The following is a 21,151-nucleotide window of genomic DNA, read 5'->3' on the forward strand; positions in this document are numbered from 1 at the left end:
GTTCATAATAGTAAAACCTCCAAATTTTTTTCACATTAGAATTGTTTTTGGGAAAAGCCGAATTTTTTATTTTTGGATCTGTTCTGCATTTTGTTTTCTGTGACTCTTTTTCATAATATTGCAATAAAATGTAAAATGTTAGTACATTGATTTTAGATCTACACCTTACGATGACATTCGACCTGGATCAAAGTTGGAGGGATCTCTCATCACCACAATAATCACAGACACCCGCACTGTTTGTGCCGAAAAAATGCAACCTTCACCCAGATTGCATTTCATTCAATTTCTGCGGACGCAAAATTTGCGAACTGAACGACCACGACGTTCACACAGCCGATGACGACAATTTGGTGCAGTTAGCCGAAGCTGCTTTTTGTGCCTACGGGGGAATGCAAAAGTGGTCGCAGTCTGAATGTGAACAAACCAAAGAAGGGGTTTCTCTGAACGTTTCTGGAGACGAATGCAAAGTTGGGAAAAAGTTAATAGCTAACACAGGAGGTAGGAAATACTCTCAATCCAGTTTCCAGGGAAATTGATTTTCAGCAGCCCGGTTGAGTTGGTATTAAATGAACTGTAGGGTGCCGACGAGAGCTGGAAATGTTTAGACGACCCTGTTTTAGGAGAGGTTTGAGAGAGTCATTCTTGTCTTTTTTGAAAACCTCTGTATTTTTTCTTCACTTTTTTGCTTCTTTTCATATACCAAATCAGCAACGTTGCAAGGCTAAATAGCATTGCACCAGAGAAGCCCAACTTAACAGACAGTTGGAAAGTTGCCAAAACCCATGAATTTTTGCTACTCTCAAGATGGAGCAGTTATTGCAGCTCGACTATGCCACATTACCAAATGGATGAAACTGGGTCATTTATTTTCAACGCCTTTCTGCCCTAAAGCCATCATGAAAAAAAAGAATTTTTAGTTGTTTTCTTTTCGACAGGCCAGGAGTCATACTAGCTGATTATGTTATAAGCATTAGTGGGGCCAATAAGTTTTAACGTAAGTTATACGAAGCAAGCAGACGCAAGAAAAGACTTTTCATCGACTCATGATTTGCCAGTAACTCCCCCGAAAATTTGTATATTGGTTTTTGAGTCCAGCAGAAGTCGGGCAAAACGTTCTCTATCGAGCTAGAATCCAGAGTAGAAAACTTAAGTCAGGCAAAATTCGAGCTCTATGATTGGGTCAAGCAAAAGCCCAGAGTGAAGAATTCGAGACCAGCAAAAGTTGAGTGAAAAAAATTGGGTCGAGCAAAATTTGAGCGAGAGTATTTTATGCCAAGCTAAAGTCGAGCTATTCAATCATTTGGACTTGAAATCATGTCTCTTTTACTTGGTTCCAGCACGGTCTCTTTGTACCACTTTTTGGTCGGGCGTCGTCTTTTTATAGATTCAGATCTAAACATATGGGGATCCGGACAAAATATTAACCGGAATTCATAGTTCCAACACTTTACATACAACAAAATTAATTGACCATTATACCACGGAAGTGATCTTGTATAATATCATAGTAACCATGAAACTGATTGCGTACCTTAGTAGTCATAGAGTGAACCATAAGTCCATCAGTTCTGGAATTTGTAAATTACCCTATATGTATAAATTTATAGTAAATAAAATTGAAAAAAAAACCAATTTTTAGAGTAATGCTACAAAATTTATGGTTATTGAGGACATATTCTTCGGCCATTGTTCTAAACTATAAATTAATATGAATTCAAAAATCGTGAAAAATACCAATGCGACAACCAGAGACGATTCATGGAAAACAAATTATATATAATCTCCTGAAACGGCTTCTTGGACAGTAACATAAAACATTTCACACCCAAAAATTACCAAAAGGTTTGTAGTCCCAAATCTAGCTGTTAAAAGAACTAGCATTTAAATGAAGGCCAACTTTCTGGTCATATTGAATTGTTTTCATCAAATTGTTGACCAGTCGCTTATTTACAAAAGACAACTCCTCTGAGCTGATATTAAAATATCATCGAAAATTAAAAAACTTGTAATTGTTCCGGCAAAGTTGTCAAGTTGAAACCTACAAATTTTCATGTTTTTTGAGCATAACCAAGCTTGCCTAATCAGGTATTTACATAGTTTATGTAATTGTGCGGTAGAAGTTTTCAATTTTAGTGAAACCTTGAAGCCATGATATACTCCAAACAATCCGCCCTGTCGACAATTTTCACCGAAATATCACAACAAAGAAGCGAGCGTAAATTTTTAATTGCAATTGAAAGCAAGTCTTTTTGAACAGTTCTTAATTTGAGAAATCCATACTAGCCCAAAAAATTTTATTCGTTGAAAACATAAATATTGGATTTTCCTTTTTTCGCAATTGATTTACTTCAAAAATGAGTTTTGCCATTTTGTGTTGCGAAATAAATACCATAACTTGATTTATTTTTGTTTCTAGTTTTCAACTGAATTGACTTTTTGAAAACAAACAGTTCATTATAGAGATGTACAAATTTTCTGTTCAGCTTATTCAGCCCGTTTGAGTGGATTCCTTGAAGATCGGCGCCCCTCCATTGCTCCATTGATTAGAATGAGCTCAATCAAATTTTTGTTCATTTTTCAAATACGCGTTTTGTTTTATTCCTACTGTTTTTGGCAACATAATTTTCATTTAAATAATTCAAAGTAACAACCACAAATTCTCGAGGGAACAGTAGACACATACAGTTCAAAATCTGTCCAAAATGGTCTAATTAGCCAAGAGTGAAATGTTGTCACGATAAACATCGTGTGATATAGTTCTCTGTGTTTGATTTTGGACTAATTCATGGAAAAAAATGAGGTTTGACTGTAAATTATATGGAAAATTTTTTGTTAGCAGAGATGAACAATTAAATTACTGAAACGTATTCAGCACAATTTAATATTTCCTCGCTTCCTGACATGCGTGTTAGTAGTTGCAGTGGGATTCATGACAAGAATTTTTTCAGGAGACACAATTTTTGTGAATTTTGTGTCTGCTTTTGCGAAGTTTGTGAAATTTGTGAAATTTCTGAATTTTTGTGAAATAGGTAATGATCGAGTGGCAATAAACGCACACATAGCAGAAAAAAAATGTTTCGAACTCATCATTTTTTCTTTAAAGAAATAAATATGTTTGTTTCAATAAGTATTTAGGCATTCCTCATCCCCGGCCTTCCTAATTTTTTCCAGTATTTATGTTTCAGTGTTAACGTTATAACGAATGATTCGCATTTTTGTATTGAAGCAAAAAAGACTAAGAGACACAATTTTAACAACTCAACAGAAAATGGGTAAGCATATTTAATATCTGTTCCAACTTCTTGTAAGTACAGTAAGTATAGAACGATAAAAACAATATCAAAATCAAAAATGCTCTCTTTAAAATTATTCATTAAAAATCACCTCAACTACGCCATCGGAGAAGTAGTATATTACAAAATTTGGAATCAAAGCAATTTGGCAATGAACAGTATTTGAAATATTAAGAGATAGAGGGATGTAACAAAAAAACGAAGACCAAATGAAGCTGTAAATTATTTGATCAAAAGACGAACCAACTGAAATACGCATGGATCACAATTGCAGTACATACATTATTGGCCTTGTGCTAGAACTCAATCAGCAGTGAGTTGAAAAAGTTTCAATTGGCATGGTGTATAGTTTACCTACTGTGCTTTCTGCTGGGAACATAATTGTTTTTGCCGTATTTTGATATAACAAAACCATTTCTTTGCTTGAATTTTTACTTGCTTGAATTTTTTGTACAAGAATTCAAATTTTTTCTACAACTTTTTTAACCTCGGACATATAAAATGGTCAATATTTCACTAATGACTAGTCATCTGCTTACATACAAAATATTGCAATGCATTGACACAGAAGCAGCTATATTTATTTTTTTATTTCAATTTCAGAGCTTATTTGATTTTCATCATCCCATTTAAATTTTTTACTTTATACCAATAGTAAGAAAACTGATAATATATTATGATTGAACGCAAACAACCTATAATGGATACTAAAAGATCGTGGCTTCATGAGAATTGAGAATTCACTTTGATCCAATAGAGACTCAATAGCTTAACGAAAGCTTCTCATAAGAAGTGGAAAAAATTGCGGTTCTATGTTGGTATGCTATTAAGTTTTACTGTAAAATAAGTAGCAGTAAGGTAGAAAAAAGCTGCATTTTCCATTATTAAATATGCTATCATATATATTATTTTGATGAAATCTTGGTATGCTTAGAATCTGTTTTAGGAAATGACACATCAACAACCACCACCACAACCCTGGCTGCTGCCGCCACCACAACTGACCCACTCCTCATTTGGCCAGTTGGTAAGACACGATCAAAATTTTGTCTTGTATGAAATTAGACATCATTTTCCCGTGTGATAAATAATCGCACTATTTTTTTGTGAAAAAATGCATCTCATGTATTTCCGCATACAAAAATTTTTCTCGTGTGGTGATAAATTACAAAATTTTTGGTGCGAGTGAGCGTATGAGGAAAGTAACAAGATTTAGTCGGCAATTTTATGTTCTCAATAGTCTCAAAAACCAATAAACCAAAACCAATATAAACAGTATTATAAAGGCTAGTACGATTTGAGTGTAGAAGCTCATGGTACACGAAACTCGAGATTAGATTTCACCAATTTTCTGACTTGAATACATCGTATTTCAGTTATTGTAAATTTTAATAGCAGACTTCGATTGTCTTGAGACCAGCAATTATTTTGAACTTTTTTGCTTCGATAATTAAGAAATATGATTTACGGAACATTTTGGAACAGTTTTTGTGAGTTGTGGAAAGTCTGACCTCTTGAGTGATTCGTTCTGTTCATAATTTGACAGTTGTTTTGCAATTATTCTGATGGAAAAGATTTTCTCCATTTTAAAGTGGCACGATCTGTCACATTATTAGTGCATTTTGCACTGTAATATGTCAATGTGTTATACTACTGTATAGCCTTTAGAAGTAAGTCACCTAACAGAATTGTTGGAAATTTGTAAGTGAGCTGCTGTATCTTTCGGTCGCAGAGGCAACCTCAGGTTGAGACGCCAGATGAATAATGCCTATTTCCAGACCGTCCTAGACGGCATCAGTTTATGTCCAGAATTATGTGCGTTCGTGTTCCGACTTTCGTTTGTTCTTCACCAGTTTTTTGTGCGTTCAGCAGAACCTCGTGTGCTCATGCTCAGGCTTTCGTGCAATCGCAAGACTTTCAATTGCTCACGTTCAGACTTTTGCCCATTCTGGAGATTTTGTGCATTAAAAAACAGACTTTTAAGCTTTCGGCAAAATTCTAGCATAAATGTTTAGATTTTTGTGCGCATATCTCCAGATATTTTGTGGTTTCGACTTTCTGCTATTTATTTTGACTCAATTGAGTTTCGATGTCTGCTTTGAAAGCTGCCAATTGAGTGGGGCTATGAAATAAAAGTGGCATAACTCAACTAATAGGTATTAGTTTATTACCAAGGCTAAAAAAATCAATGCTTACATTTCCAAACTTTAAATAAAAGTTAGCGTGTCCGTTTCGAGACTTTTGTGCGCGTTTATGCCCAGAGCTATGTACGTTCATGTCAAGATTTCCATGCGTTAATTTTCAGACTTTCGTGTTTTTTCGATGTTCCCAGACTAAGTATTTTGAACAAAAGATGGCCTCCTGGATTCTGTCTGGAACCTTAAACTGGGATTTCTCTTCAATTTATTATTAGAATTTTTCCGTCTATCAACACTCCGCCAATATAAAAACTAGGGTGTTTGGAATTGAGGCTACCACATTTTGTCTCACGTCAAGCGTGAGAAGTTAAAAACGAGTGACTGCAATGTAAATTAAGAAAAACAAAATGGGATATCGCTGATTTCTATGTAGACTAACAAAATTTCAAACAACTGAAAATTTTCAAAGGCCAAAAAATAACTTCCACTGTGGTACTAAAACTTACGAACTGTGCAATTTGTGTCCTTTAAGCGTTAGTTTTGTTCATGAAGTTCACTTTTCGTTAAGGCGTGAAAAACATGTCTAATTTTGAAGTTCTAAACGAGATTTTATTATCAATTTCTCTGCTCAGGGGGCTTAGGATATTCGAAAACTTGACCAGGAGAATGGCATTGTTGTAGCCATCTTGAGAAAACTGTAAATTACAATTGTGCAGAATTTAGACGAAAACCAGATCAAAAAAATTCAGAGAGTTACTGCATTATCTGCTTGGTTTTATATTGAATTCAAGTGATTTTAGAATTTGTCATCATTAAAAACTAGCTTACACAACTATATTTGAAAATTTTTAAGCTCTTGTTTAATACCAACTCCCCAAAAAATTTGATCAGGTTTTTCTAAACTATTTACAAAAAATTTAACAATAATTTTTTAAGATTATTCGATATTGTTTACCAGTTACTTTTGTAACTCCAATTCATTTATCGTGATGAGTCTTGGTAGAGTAAAAATGATTCAAAATTTTGTGAAAAAAATGTAACAGCTGGCTTATACTTTATAGTAACTCTTTTTGCATTTAAAAACGATTGTTTTTAAATGCAATTATACAAGTTGTCATTATATTTGACAACTTTATAACTTGGAGTGGATTCTAAATTACCTATTTTATGTGTTTTTAAAAGCATTCTCTTAATTTGCACAGTTTTGGTGCAGGATCTTTGCATAACGGCTACAAATGTTGTGTTTGTTTAGTACATTGTTTGCCTAAAATCCATTCCCCAAAAAATGTTGGCAAAAAGTAACCAATTCAGGGCATCATCAGCGTTAGAATTCTCGAAAAAGTTAAACTAGATTTCCTAACAAAAACGCGAAACAATGAGTTGGAAAACCAATTAATTGTGTTTTGGGCTAGAATGCATCGATATTGAAAGAAGTTTGTTATTAGATTTCCAAAGAAGCTAAAGGTTTTAATGAACTTGGAAAATTGAAACACAATTTTTATTTTCACGAACTTTTTTCTAGATAATGCTCCTGATCAAAATTCAAGGATTGCTAGCGATTGTCTACTCTACAAGAGAAGAACTGGGCGTTGGTGAAATTGCTAGAAATTAGTGCAGATCTGAATAGATTTAAAAATTTGTGGGTAATTTTAAGCCGTGGTCAGGAAAACAGAAAGTTTATTGGAAAAATTTGAACAACTAAGTGTCCATATTTTGAACTAAATTGACGAAGATGCCGTTAGAAACTTTCATTGAAACTGCACAAACCGTATTCTAGCTGTTTTAAAAACTGAGTGGTTCATTACTTGTTACTATAGAAAAGAACCGCCTTGATCTCAATATGGTGTTCTATGTGATGTTTAGGGTGCTCTTTATAAATTCTTGTATTGTACGTAGCTTTTTGGAACCATAGTGTATCATTCAATGAGAAGATTACAAGAAAGAGATACGCTCATTGCTCTTCTAGAGACAACATAGAAATGAAGACCAGAAAAAGGCTCGAAGAGTTATGGGTGGTCTAGTGACATGCTATTGCGACTATTAATCTCCTTTTTAATGAGTTCGAGATTACTCTTAGGGCAGTTATTTAACCTTTCAAGTATATAAGTAAAATTTTCAAGTATTTAAGTAAAATATAGTATGCAAAATGAAATGCTAAGAATGACAGCATGATGCTTCATCGGTGAGTTTTTGCCGAAGCATTTCTCTAAACAGACTGTTACAGTGAAAAACGCCCAATAGGATAAGAAACCCCAATTTTTTGTATTGAGCCCCAACGTTTTTGTTGCTTTTTGATTTTCAATTGCGGTTGAAGTTCAAGTTTCCGATAGAAGATTGAGGGCACTTTATAAAATGCATTTAGCAGAGTTTGTTCTGCAGAGCTGTTTGCAGAGTTGTTCTGCAGCTGTTTTGCAAACTGAAAGAACACACATATACACATACACACCATATATATATATATATATATATATATATATATATATATATATATATATATATAGCTTAATTCCCGTAGCGGAAAATGGCTCAAGTTAAAGCCGATATGACTATTAAAATAGGGCTAAATTTTTTTTCATCGAATTTTTAGTCGAACATAATGAAACCATTTTTTGGTCGAGCGCGACCATTTCATAGGTGGCGGTTCAGACCAAAATCGCGTATCTGTAGATCTGCAATACGGTTTGAATATGTTTATTCAGAGTTCAAATTCTCATGTTATTTGTGGTTAAGAGCATTACATGCAAAGTTCTCCTTGTCAGCGTTTTCATTCTTTTTACTGATGTTTTTCTGATTTTCAATTGCGGTTGAAAATTATGATTCCGATCGAAAATTGAGGGCAGTTTACAAAATGTAATCGGAAAAATTTATTTGCAGATGATATAGATTGAGCATTTGCAAACTGAGAGAACATTCTTCCTCTTTTTTTTTACACTTGGAGTGGAATTGGGAACTACGACACACACACAAACATACACACAGACACACAGTCGCACACACAAACACACACACACACACACATATATATATATATTTATATATATATGTATATATATATATATATATATATATATATATATTTATATATATATATATATATATATATACATATATATATATATATATATATATATATATATATATATATATATATATGGGTGTGTGTGTGGGGGTGTCGGTGTGTTTGTGTGTGTTTGTGTGTGCGTGTGTGTTTGTGTTGGTGTGTGTGCGCGTGTGTGTGTGTGTAGTAGTTTCCAATTCCACTCCAAGTGAATAAAAAGAGGTTGAAAGTTCTTTCAGTTTGCAAATGCTCAATTTATATCTTCTGCAAATAAATTTTTCCGATTACTTTTTTGAAACTGCTCTCAGTCTTCTATCGGAATCCTAAACTTCAACCGCAACTGAAAATCAGAAAAGAATCAGTAAAAACATGAAATAGCTGACAAGGAGAACTTGGTATGTAATGCTCTTAACCACAAATAGAATGAGATTTTGAACTTTTGAAGAAACATAATCAAACCGTATTGCAATATGTATCTCTTAATATCGAACTGTTGGCTGTTTTTTGTTGGCCGTTTAAATGCACAATCAAAATTTTTTCCTTCGTTTTTTATGCCATTCAAAGGCTAAAAAGTTCCTAATATCTACAGATACGCGATTTTGGTCTGAACCGCCACCTATGAAATGATCGCGCTCGACCAGAAAATGGTTTGACTATGTTCGACTAAAATATTCAATGAAAAAATATTAGCTCGACTTTAGTAGTCATATCGGCTTAAGCTCCAGCCATTTTATGCTACGAAACTTTAGCTCAATCCAAATGCAAGGATGAACTTCTCAATACAAGTCTTCATACTGGATCCCGAAAATTTACCTGCTCTTTAAGAGACGGTAACGTATAACGGAGACGGCATATAATTTTTGTCTAAGAAGTGAAAACAAAAGGTTTTGTTTTATTATAAATATTAAAAGTCTCGCATATTTTTAAATCAAAACGGCCCAAAAATAACTCTGATGAAATGAAGATTGCCTGAGCTGTCGTAATTAGTTCCATTCAACCGATATATGTTATGAAAGACCGTGGTATAATTTCAACTCATGAAAAGACTTCGCTCAAACTTTTCTTTGATGCTACTATGCATACATAGTAAACAATAGTCTTGGTTTCAAAAAACAATTGAATAATATAGATATAGCGCTGTACATATTCAGCAAATAAGATTTATACAGTAGAAAATTATCACGCCTTAAAAATCAAAAATGTTTCTTTTAGTCGAGCTAAAGTCTTTTAAGTCAGAATTGTATCCTCTCCCCCGCCCCCTCACTTCTGCGTGAAAAATATTTTCTCTGGTTTTTATGTAGGAACAATTTATGGCGTGTTTTTGCGTTAATAACACTATGTATAGACCAACATCAGGTGGAACTGGCAAGAAGAATTATTATCCTTATCATTGTGCAGATCTCAAACGCTCAAACGCTTTTTCATGGACAGTCTGGGTCGAGAAAAAGTCGTAATTTTGTTCATATTGTCACAAATCTCGGTTCATATATGGAAGTTTTACTCAACATTTTTTTAACCAAGCATTGCTTGTTTATAAGTTGAGGTCCCAACTGTGATTCTTCTCTCATTTAGGTAACACACCACTGGACTTCGAAAGTGCTAAAAGTGCATGCATGGCTGCTTCATCCAACGGAGACAGGAAACTTTTGGATGACCTGAACGGCTTGCAACCAATCATAGAATTCGTTTGCAATGACTCAGCTGTCTCTACGGTCTGGTTCGGAATCTACAGAGAGTCATCTCACCAAAATGGGAACTGGGTCGATTTTGAGGATAACGCGAAAACATCGGAGATCAAGCAAGTTTTTATTTTTTAAATTTTGAGTATCCTTATTTCAAACTCCTGATATCTTTTTCTATTCTCAAGCATGTAAATCAAATAAACCGCTTGGTTCATGTTACACGCTGTCAATTTCTAAATCAAACAATGCATCGTTTTACAAAATTTTTGACAAAATATTTTCACTTTTGTTTTTCCTGAAAAAGTTTTTACAGCTTTTTTCTTCTAACCATTGGAAGCGTATTCCACCTGCAACAGCAGCTTCTAAAAATTGAGCCATTTTTAGAACATTTCTGCTCTTTTTTATTTTGGCATTGAAATCAATAACACATTATGAAAATTAGAAGATCAAGAACAGTTCTTTGAGGAACACCAGGTTCCATGACAGTCCACTTCGACAAATATTGTCTGAGTTGAAAACTTTTGCACAGTCTCCAGTAAGGACAATCCCAATATTTTTCTCAGGTGATGAAATTGTTGGGTTATGGACTTTCGCAAGCGGAATAAAAAGCGTTTTTAACTAAGTAAAAGAATTAATTTCTCAAAAAATGAGAGAATAACAAAATGATATTTTACAGTAGAATTTAGAGATTTACAGGAGAGATCTGATTATTAGATCAAGATGGTGATTTGAATTTGGGGATGAAAAAGGACTCAAAAATCAGCTGTATATATACCCATTATCAGTGTGGAAAAAGTCAAGATATAAAACTAATCTTAGCACCGTGATTTACAGTGGGGGTCGCAAGGGTTACCCAATATGGTTTGCTTCTGCAAATCAGTCGCAAAGGGAACCATAAATGGAATGCATTTGCACTTTTCTAAGAATTCATTCACACTTCCGGAGATATCATCATCATTTAATACATGCTGGGAAGATTTTACATCACTTAATCTAACTCTAATAATAGTTATCTAGATTCACCAATTCGAACCGAATATTGATTCTCAGCACCATTTCTTGACGATTCATTTACATAATTTCTTTGATCGAAATCATATTGCTTGTCTTTCTAATCTGGTAAGTCAAACTTTCTTTCTAATTCTCACTAAGTTTAAGACTATAGTTTGATCGATTTTCTAACAGAAATGATGGTATTAGAATTTGATTTTTGATTCTGAAAACCAAATTTTGTTTTTTCTTAAATCATGTTGCAATAACCCAAACGCCTCGTTATTTACTCCAACAAAATGCTTTCAGCTTTCAACAATTTTTGTTAATGATGAGGTAAAGGATTTTGGTCGACAAGTTCTGGCTATGATTTTTGGACCCACCATGAAAAGACTAGAAACGTACGAATGGTGACAAAATAATGCATTTATTAGTAATTTAAAAAAAAAACGCTAACTAATATTACCATAGTGACTCACAGAAGCAACGATTGATCGCACCTTAACATTGAAAAAATTGTTTCTGAATCCATTTGCCAACTCCACTTCGTTTTAAATAACGTTATTTTGATCTTGGTTGACAAAGAAAACGATAATCTTTGCTTAGAAAGCAATCTGTAAGTTATCCAGACTTCAGTGGCAAATATAAAAGTCTTTTAGTCATTTTTTGAAAATTTAATTATTGATCGTGTTTTTTATTTGGGCTTTCGTAGTTCTTAAACCAAAACTGAATATTATCTTTTGTACTACAAAAGAGAATGACACTAAAAAACTTAAATTGTTACAAAGACTGGACTCTAGGAAATTATTTCTTATTTATCCAATTGCAATTTATTTGTGCGACTTTTGTGCAACCAGCTAAATTCTGTGAGAACTCTGGCCAGTTGAGATGGTTAAATTCGTCACATATATTCAGCATTGTGATACTCAGACCGCATTTTGCTTGTGGTATTATCAAAAGGAGAATTTGCAGCCAATATCTCTGATATAATTTCAAGGGATTTTGATCAATATTTTGATACCATGCATTTTTGAGTGATTATCACCATGTCTTAAATCAGTCTTTTGAAATTAAAAGACTTCCAAATACACAGTGGATCATTGAAACTTCCTCGAATTGGATCAGCCAAGTTTTGATAAATCGTTTTTGATTACATCGATCAATTGGTTATTTGATTCGCTATTCATCATTAGCGTTTATGAACTACGGCAACTTTAGATATAGCCTGTTCTTGGTGCTTAAGTTTTGAAATAGACCTGCCTACAAAATCAGCGAATTGATGTGTACTTTTGAATGTCAGTATCTTGGTCATTGCTGTTATGTGTCAAAAGAATAATATCCATTTAAGACTCAGTTCCTATTCAAAAGGTAGAAATAATGCTACTCACATCAAGAATGTTAGCAGAATGATAAGAGTTTGTAGCAGTGTCTGCACTTATACATCTTTGTTTGATAAATTCGCAAGTGCTGTCTGAACTTACCAATCTAACAAATTTAGACCAAAATTTGGAAATTTTTGTCCAAAAATGTTACCCTTCCTTTGCGATTGGGTTTGGTTGCTGCCATCAACATTCCATAACATATTTTCGTTTTTCTGTGCCCTCATAAAAGCATTTCCCACATTGCTTGATCGTATAAAGTTTTTCCATGTTCGAGAAATTGATAATTTTTTAAGTTCTGTTTTGAGTTAAACAACTTTATACAGTTTCACACAACTGGTATTTATTGACTTTCGATTTTCTTCGCGAAGTTGTAAAACTTCATACATTAGTTTTTCTTTGTTCCATTCGGCGAAGGGTAGTGGCATCTATTTTTATTTTAGATACCCTGAGTGGTTTCGCGATTTAATTTGCTTCAACATGCTAAAACAAAACATTGGGGAACAAAAAGGAGGCTAATTGGTTTGGTTCCAACCATTTGGGGAGACATAAGCGGTTGATCCAGATAATGAGAAATAACAAAACTTTGTTGCATTGTTGCCTACGGGCATGGCCAAATTAGCTAGCAGTAATAGCCAATTAATTTTGTTCTACAGCTAAGGGACGCTACTTTTACCGCTAAATGCGCGGGTAATTATTGTGAACTGTGGTTTTCGAGTAGTTATATTTGCTCAAGTGTCGGCTAAAAGGTGTGTCGGCTAAATTGCATGTCGGCCAATTGACCGGTCACGGGTCACGATGTGTGTACTAAAATTATTACCTATATTATATAAAACAAAACAGCTCGCCTAAATCAAATTGTGGGAACTTGTTCTTGTTAATGTTGATATTTTGGTTAACACCAAACACCTAAGTTACAAAAGGCTACCAAATAACTATATTGCATTTTCGATTTCGAGATCACTTGCTAGAGACTAGATGCTAACTTGACAATGAGAATCAGTAACATTAATGTATATATGAGTATAATTCAGTAAGTATCAGTAGCAAGTATATATGAGGATAATTCACGACAACTATAATGAGCAGCTAGAAAATGGTCTACGTTGTTTAAACCCTTGCTTACATAATTCTGTTGATTCGCTCTCAAAATTTTCGCTCTTTATCTTGACTGGAAAAGACAGTTGCGCCAAATTCTATTGACCCCCAATATAGAGGGGTTGTTTTGACAGTATTATTGATTCAAAACGAGCAAAACGCGTTGACAAATCGGTTTCCTGATTAAAAAACAAACGAAGGGGAAGAACATTCCTCTAAAGATTAATCTTTGGACAAACGTGCTGATGAAAATTAAAAATTTCCCTTTTTAGAGCAGAAATGGTCCTTTTTCAGCAAATATTTCAGTCATAAAACTTATCCCATAAAGTTTATAGAATGTGGTGTGTCCTTAAATAGAAAACGTGGAAAAAAAAGATATTTGCCCACAAAATTATATCCAATATTTTTATCATCGCTGACGAGGCTGTTGAAGAAATTCGTGCTGGCGATTAAAAAACCACCTGAAAGGACAGTTTTGAACGAAAATTTACCACCTCATCAGTAGGCAATCACGACAAAAAGCGAAAAAAGTGGCTTGATATCAAAGACTCGAAATTCTAACATAAAAATTCTTACCAATTATTGAGTTTTTTCAATCAGTTGCTGTAAATGTTCTCCAAAGGTTTGAAGATATTAAAAAATTACCAACAGAAGAAAAAGAAAAATTTATCAAGGACACTTACCAACATTCAGATGTGAATAGAATGGAAAAGTCCCCTATTTGCATTCGGGGAACACACAAAATCGATGGCAATTAACTCAACAATTATTATACAGAATATTGTCATTTAGAGTTTAACAGCAACCAACATCATAACCGACAATCTTTCATTTATACAAAGATATAGATGATAGTTTTTCTATGACTGAGAACATAACGTGTAATGACGAACTGTTTCTCAACGTAGGGTCAGTTAAAAAACCATGAGAGGCTGATGTAATTTGTTCACAATTCTCCAAAATTCTAAGCAAACCAGATATTTGTTGGCAATCCCATGAAATAAACAAAAAACGGCTACTGCACCAATCGCGTGACCAACGGATTGAAGAGAAAAAGTGGAGAGTTGGCTTTTTTGTTGAAAAATATGTGATTTAAATGTTAAACAAAAAAATTACAATTTTTTTTACTTTGCTGGCTCCCAAACTCAACCTCGACATATATTTTCTGCAAGTTTCTCTTCAAAATTCTCTACAATCTGCTGATATAGAAAGTCGTGAGTTAACTACGAAAACCTCAATCCTTATGCAGTTAGAAATACATCTGAAAAACAGCTATTAAGCTATATTCAATCTCATAAGTTCATAAGCATTAATCCAGTGCAACAAAAACTTACATGGACTGCCATTCAGACCTAAAATTTTATTGATTATGTGCTTAATGGCCAAAATTAAAACAAACAAAATGCTGTTATCTGATTTAAGTCTAATTCTCCAGCATAAACTGAGTTGGGAATTGAGTTCAGGACGGAAACAATACCTTTAAGTTGAGTCGCTGCTTAGGAAATCAGGAGAATTGTTCCGGCCCTCTTGAGGGGGGAGGAACTATATACTCAAATGGGTTTTTTTGTTCAGTCAATTTTGGCCGATCGATATATTCACCATAGAGAGTTGAGACTGGTATCATTAGAAAGCTTGTCCAGCGTAGAATATGGAATTAAAAAGATTTTCTTTGATTTTCGTTTTTTACAGGGAGTTATCGAGGTTTAAACTTTTGAGAAAATAGTGTGAATTCCGTTGATTTTATTCACAGTTTCCGGAATTTTTGCCAATTTTCGACTACAATTTCGCCAATTTTGCTGAAATTTGTCAATTTTTTTTTAAAAAAAGTTTATTGATTTTATTGCTAAAGACGAAAAAAATTCTAGGCTATTTCTATTTTTTTGTCAAAAATTCCGGCTAAATGTTTCAAAATTCAGAGTTCTTCATCAAAAACAGCACGAAATAAGTTTCTTTAGGCCACATTGATTAAATTTGCAGGAAGTACACACCCAAACACCACCAACACATTTTTGTAGACTCAAAAGGGGGCAATTTCTACTTCAACTTCGGTTGGGAGTGCTCCGTAATTAAAACTTGCCGTTTTTTGCTAAATTTACTGGTTGATTATCAAAAACGCGGCATTTATTTTTGATTTTTTAACTAACAAAATATCTATATCTATAATACTCGAAAAATTAAGTGTTCTTAATTGAAGAACAGCATTAGCAGGGCCAGTTTTGGACCAATCGTGGACTGTTACAATCCAAAAATAATTCGGTCTTTTTATAAAAAAAAATTGACCTTTTTTATATTATTTAAATAAAAGAAAAATTCAAATCAAAGCTCACTATTGATAGGTCCAATTGACTTCCTATTTACCTCTAAGTTAGTTTGTCTGGTTTATTACTTTACAGCTTATGGTCGTTTTGGCTTTTAAAAAAATTTGGTTTATAAAAAAATACTGGCTTATTGAACTTTGCATCCACTTTTCATTCAATTTGGTCAACTTGTAGATCAGTGCCAGCAATGAAAAAATGCTTTCTCTTTCTATCATTATTGCGGTTATACGGCTTAAGTTATGGTTTTCTTGCTTTAATACTACTAGATTTAATTTTTTTTTAGGTATTTGCCCATTTTTCACATTTTCTACATTTCTCACATTATCACGCTATTGACAGTTCATATATCACATTATTGGCGTTCAAAATAGGGCACAATTGATATTACTATGATCCTTGAAGATGTAGATTATGTTTTTAACGGCTTGGACACTACTTTCTTGAAGAATTTCAAAGAATTTTTTATCTTTTTACTTTGTCTTTTAGTCGTACAATAAGACGGTTATGGATATTTTCTTGTGCAATAAAACGGTTTCATTGGTATTCATGAAAAAAAGGTGAGCAGATATTTGGATATTAGTAGATAACTGGTGACTTTTATGAGTCCGAAAACAATTGTTTTCCAAAAAAAACTCAATTTAACTTCACAATTTTGTTCATTTTTTCTATTTGTTAACTAGTCTCATTAATTACAGACCAAATATGACTTTTTTGTTGTCAGGGAAAGTTTCAAAAGGGATTGGTGTCACAAAATCTAAGGTTTTTTAAAAATTCGTTATGACTTTACTGGCTTCGACACGGGTTTTCCACAAAAAACGTAAATTAATTTGTGATCTAAGTCGTTTTTGACGTTCTTTTTGTAGATTTAGGGCAAATGCTAGATAATTGCAGGTCTCAAGGGTTTCCCTTGGAAGATTAAAAGAAATTATTTAATTATTTCTTTTTGTAATTATTGGCTTTGATCTCTTTGGAGACAATTTTTTTTCGAAAAAAAACTTTAATACTTAATTTTGCCCTTTTCTTTTTGTCTACTTGTTACCTAGTTTCATTAATTAGAAATCACATAATACTTTATCAGTGTTTGCCTAAGCTACAATCAAACATATTTTGAGGGCCAAAGTACGTCTGTACGGCTTCGAAAGCGTTTTCTGGCAAGTTTTAACTGATTTTTTGTTTTTTCTCTATTTGTTGTTATTTTGTACCCGCATTAAGAATTGAATACCGACAGTTCTTCATTCCCGTATGTAGAAGCATAGGAAATTTTAAACCCATGGGACCTTTTACTTGATTTCGAATTGTTTTCATTACTTTGAAATTAATTGTTTTTTTTAAAAAAATTGAGCGAATTTTTCAACTTGTTTTCAACTGTTTTAACAGCTTTTGTTCTTTATTGTCTAATTGTTAGCAAGCTTTATTTTTGACTGGTCCCGTATCTTGTACAATTTTTTTTGTTTAGTTTCAGTTTCATCTGACACTATTTTGACTTTGATATTAAGCTTTGTTTTTAAAACGGACATAAAGTTTTTGATGTAATTAATGTTTGTTGTTGTTGTTGTTGTTGTTGTTGTTGTTGTTGTTGTTGTTGTTGTTGTTGTTGTTGTTGTTGTTGTTGTTGTTGTTGTTGCTGTTGTTGTTTAATTTTGCTGTTCGTCTTGACCCGCTTTCTTAATTTTGGCATATCTCATCAATCTAATGCATCATTTTTATTTTACTCCACAGAGTTATTTGCTTTGGAGGCTATCTTTTCGTTCATATACAAATCTTTTTGGAAAATTAATTGAATTTTTGGCTTTTTCTATCTGTTTCTCATTTGGTAGAGAATTATGCCAAAATTGTGGATGAGCGGGGTCGGAACCTTATGTGCAATCGCACATTACCGAGCCTCCTTGTTTCATAATTAAAATTGAATCGCCCATTTTTCTAGGAAATATTATCTGAAACAGATTTGTAATGTGTTGAAGGTTTTACGAAAACACAAGAAACAATAATGGTTAGATCAGACATTAAAAGATTTTTCTCAATAGGAACTCAACAGATTAAATTAGGCTAAAATGCCAATTTTTATCGAAATCACGTAGCGTATAAAAAGAAATAACCGCTGCAAAATACACTCCACGCTAAGAAAATTTTTTGATAAATATGTAGAAAATGTGATACAAAATCAAAGGAGAAAACAATTTCAAAGTTTTTGAAATTGATACGAAAACTCAGGAAAAAAGATCTGTAACAGCGAATAGTCTAAAAGTTTCTTTTTAGAAAGGTAAGGCCATCTTTGTCGGCTAACTTTTATTATTGCATTTTTGTCCATAAATTTAGCGCAGAAAGAGTCACACCACCTTCATAAACAATTTCTTTGCCATATCAATGTCAATGTCTATGTCAATATCAAAACGAATGAAATCACTCCAAACTTTAAAAGAAACTGAGTGAAACTAAGTGATAGGCGTTTTCCTAGTGAAAAAAGTATATCTGTTGACAAAAGTTGAAATCCTTCAGCTAAATTTTTGACATTCATAATAATCACAAAATGAACAAAAATCTGCCTTGAAAAATGGCTGGCTTATTAAAAATCTTCTTCTTACTAGATAAAGCAAAAAAAACTCCGGTTTGACAGAGAATTGAAAAAACTTCGAGAATGTTAATAATAGGATAAAAAATAATATGAGAAGAAGGATGTCATTGCAGCAATAGCAGGTCAAGGAACAATTACAGCCCTAAAGGTTTTAATTTAAATGTTGTCTTCACTAATTTCGTATCCAAAACTTTTTCATCAGACTTGACTTCGATTTTCAACAAATTTTGCGGTCGGCACTTTTCCAAAGGCCTTGAAAATAGCGTTATTAAAACTATTTTACAGAGCTGGCGACATAACAACCAGAGCTGGCGACATAACTATTCTACAGAGCTGGCGACAGAGCTGGCGACAGAGCTGGCGAAAATTACTGCCAATTTGTTGAAATTTTTTGAGTCCTAAAATTGCGTTAGAGTAAAAAAGTTTATTGGCGAAAACAAGACCTTACAAGTAATCAGCTTAGACTCCGATCCAGTCATAACACTACAGATTACATTGTTACAATGTAGAAGATATCAAAATGGATTAAAACAACTTCTACGACATCAAAATTTTTTTCGCGGAGATAAAACAAAACTTTTCAAAACAATCGAGCAACGCATCTTTTTAATTATAATAAGGTTCAAATTTTTGTTTTAGGAGAAAGTTTTAAGCTTTATTGAGTCAAACCTACATCACTGAAATCAGCTTGCAGAAATAAATCAAGTTTTTCAAAACCAAAAAAAAGACAATTGATAGTTTTCCTCATGAATTCTTTCTGGTCCGCTGTTGTTCCTTCGGCATGTAAATGACATCTCGTGTATGCATGAGGAAACTAATGTTCTTCTCTAAGCCAATGCCGCAAGCAGATAGATATAAAAACCAAAAGTACAAACAAAACAATAGATAACAACCACCAATTGGTATTGATAAATGATTCAGAGTGCTTATGTCAAATTAAGCTAACATTGAATGCAAAAAAGATGCGGAGTATTACTTTTGGAGAAAGGCATGATAGGAAAACCAGCAGTTTCTCAATGAACTGTGAACCAGTGGAAAATGTGATTAGCAATTTGTAGTACCTAAGTGTTATCCTTGATCACCAGCTATGGTTCACGGAGCAAAGTTTTTTTCTTCACAAAAAAGTTTGCAGCTATTCTGTAACGCCCGACAAAAATTTTAGGAATATCGGAGATGACTAAAATTTCTTAAACATTTGCGCAGCCAGTATTTCATTATAGTGTCCTTGTATACGGAGATACAAACAAAAGTATTCTACAACATATTGATAACAAAGAAAACAGATTGCTTAACATTATTGTCTTGTAGAGAGGTTTTGATCGCATTTCAAAATTACTCAATCCCACTGAAATCTACTACAGTCCAGAACTACACATCTATGAATTGACGAAAAATTACTGATGAACAAATTGAGAAATGAGCGCAAAACTAAACACTTTCAAGAGTATATTAATGAAAACTATATAGACAAAATTGTCAGAAAATGACCGGCAAATAAATATCCTACCATTCAATTTACTAAACTCAGTGAAATCTAAATGACAGACAGGCTAAGGAAAGTCTTCATCTGCTTTTTAAATTTGGACCGCGCATTCATTACAGATGTTAAACAAATGAATAGTTAACAAGCAGACAAGAATCTCAGTGGTTCTCCAGACAGATAAACCCATTTAAAGTTAACCGAGCCCCATAGTTTGCAAAAAAGCCAATTTTGTTTGTTAACTGCATTTTGACAACGCTTATATAATACTATCATCTCCCCAGAAAAAGGATGAGCTATAAGATTTTTTTATCTTCCCAATGTATGGATCTGAAAACAGTTCATAGGGTTCAATGATGTCTCATCGGAACGCATTTAAATTATTAGATTGTGAATTGGCTTCAATTTCAGTTGGCTTAATGGCAGTCCCAGTCTGGCACATGACCCGAGTGCAGTTCGACTAATGTGTTGGTCATGGAGAGAAGATGACACGCGAATGAACATATTTGAGGATGTAGGATACGAAGAGGAGGCGACGACTGTGTGCATCTCTGTTTGAACTTTAAAAACTTAAAAGAACATTAATAAATTAATTATGAATTAAAAGTTGTTTTTCCTGCTTAAAATACACCCTCTGGAAGTATCTCATTTCGAAAGCATATAGTCTTTCGGAAAAACTTTGTAAATTGCAATCATGCAGTATTATCGATTAAAAAAAATCTATAATATGAATAATAAACTATACAGTTCTTTGACTTATATCGATCAAAAAATGGCTTGAAACCAGGCCGCACCACCAAGAAGCCACCAATAGTAACAAGTATTGAAAAACAGTCGTCTAATATTCTATGCACTTAATACACAACTGCACATAATTTTAGTGCCCCTTTTCATTTCCGATCTGTTATTGAACAGTTTATTGGACTGTTGAACTATTGGGCAGTATTTTGAAAGTTTATCCTATATTCTCATACTCCTATATTCACGAACAATAATAATGATAATTGTGGTTTCTGCGTAATCGCAGCGGAACAGCATTAGGCCTACAGTAGCCTGTTTTCAGCTGCCCTTTTTCTTATTATTCCCCACATTTCAGACTGATCTTTTTATGAGCAGCATTGCTCTTTTTTTGGTGACTAT

The 21,151-nt window shown here is 33.4% G+C and overlaps 2 protein-coding genes across 2 annotated transcripts in view; both read left to right on the forward strand.

Moving 5' to 3' along the window:
* The window catches only part of LOC142349975 (dnaJ homolog subfamily C member 8-like), a 440,478-nt gene that overhangs the window by 306,382 nt on the left and 112,945 nt on the right, over nucleotides 1–21,151 (forward strand). The window lies entirely within an intron of this gene.
* On the forward strand, nucleotides 161–20,570 carry LOC142349147 (uncharacterized). Its single transcript, XM_075400562.1, has 4 exons — nucleotides 161–501; nucleotides 4,243–4,323; nucleotides 10,065–10,290; nucleotides 20,423–20,570. Exons 1-4 carry the CDS (start codon nucleotides 393–395, stop codon nucleotides 20,568–20,570), a joined length of 564 nt encoding a protein of 187 aa, XP_075256677.1. The 5' UTR covers nucleotides 161–392.

Source organism: Convolutriloba macropyga, chromosome 11, assembly GCF_964194025.1.
Source record: "Convolutriloba macropyga chromosome 11, txConMacr16.3, whole genome shotgun sequence".
Taxonomy (NCBI): domain Eukaryota; kingdom Metazoa; phylum Xenacoelomorpha; order Acoela; family Convolutidae; genus Convolutriloba; species Convolutriloba macropyga.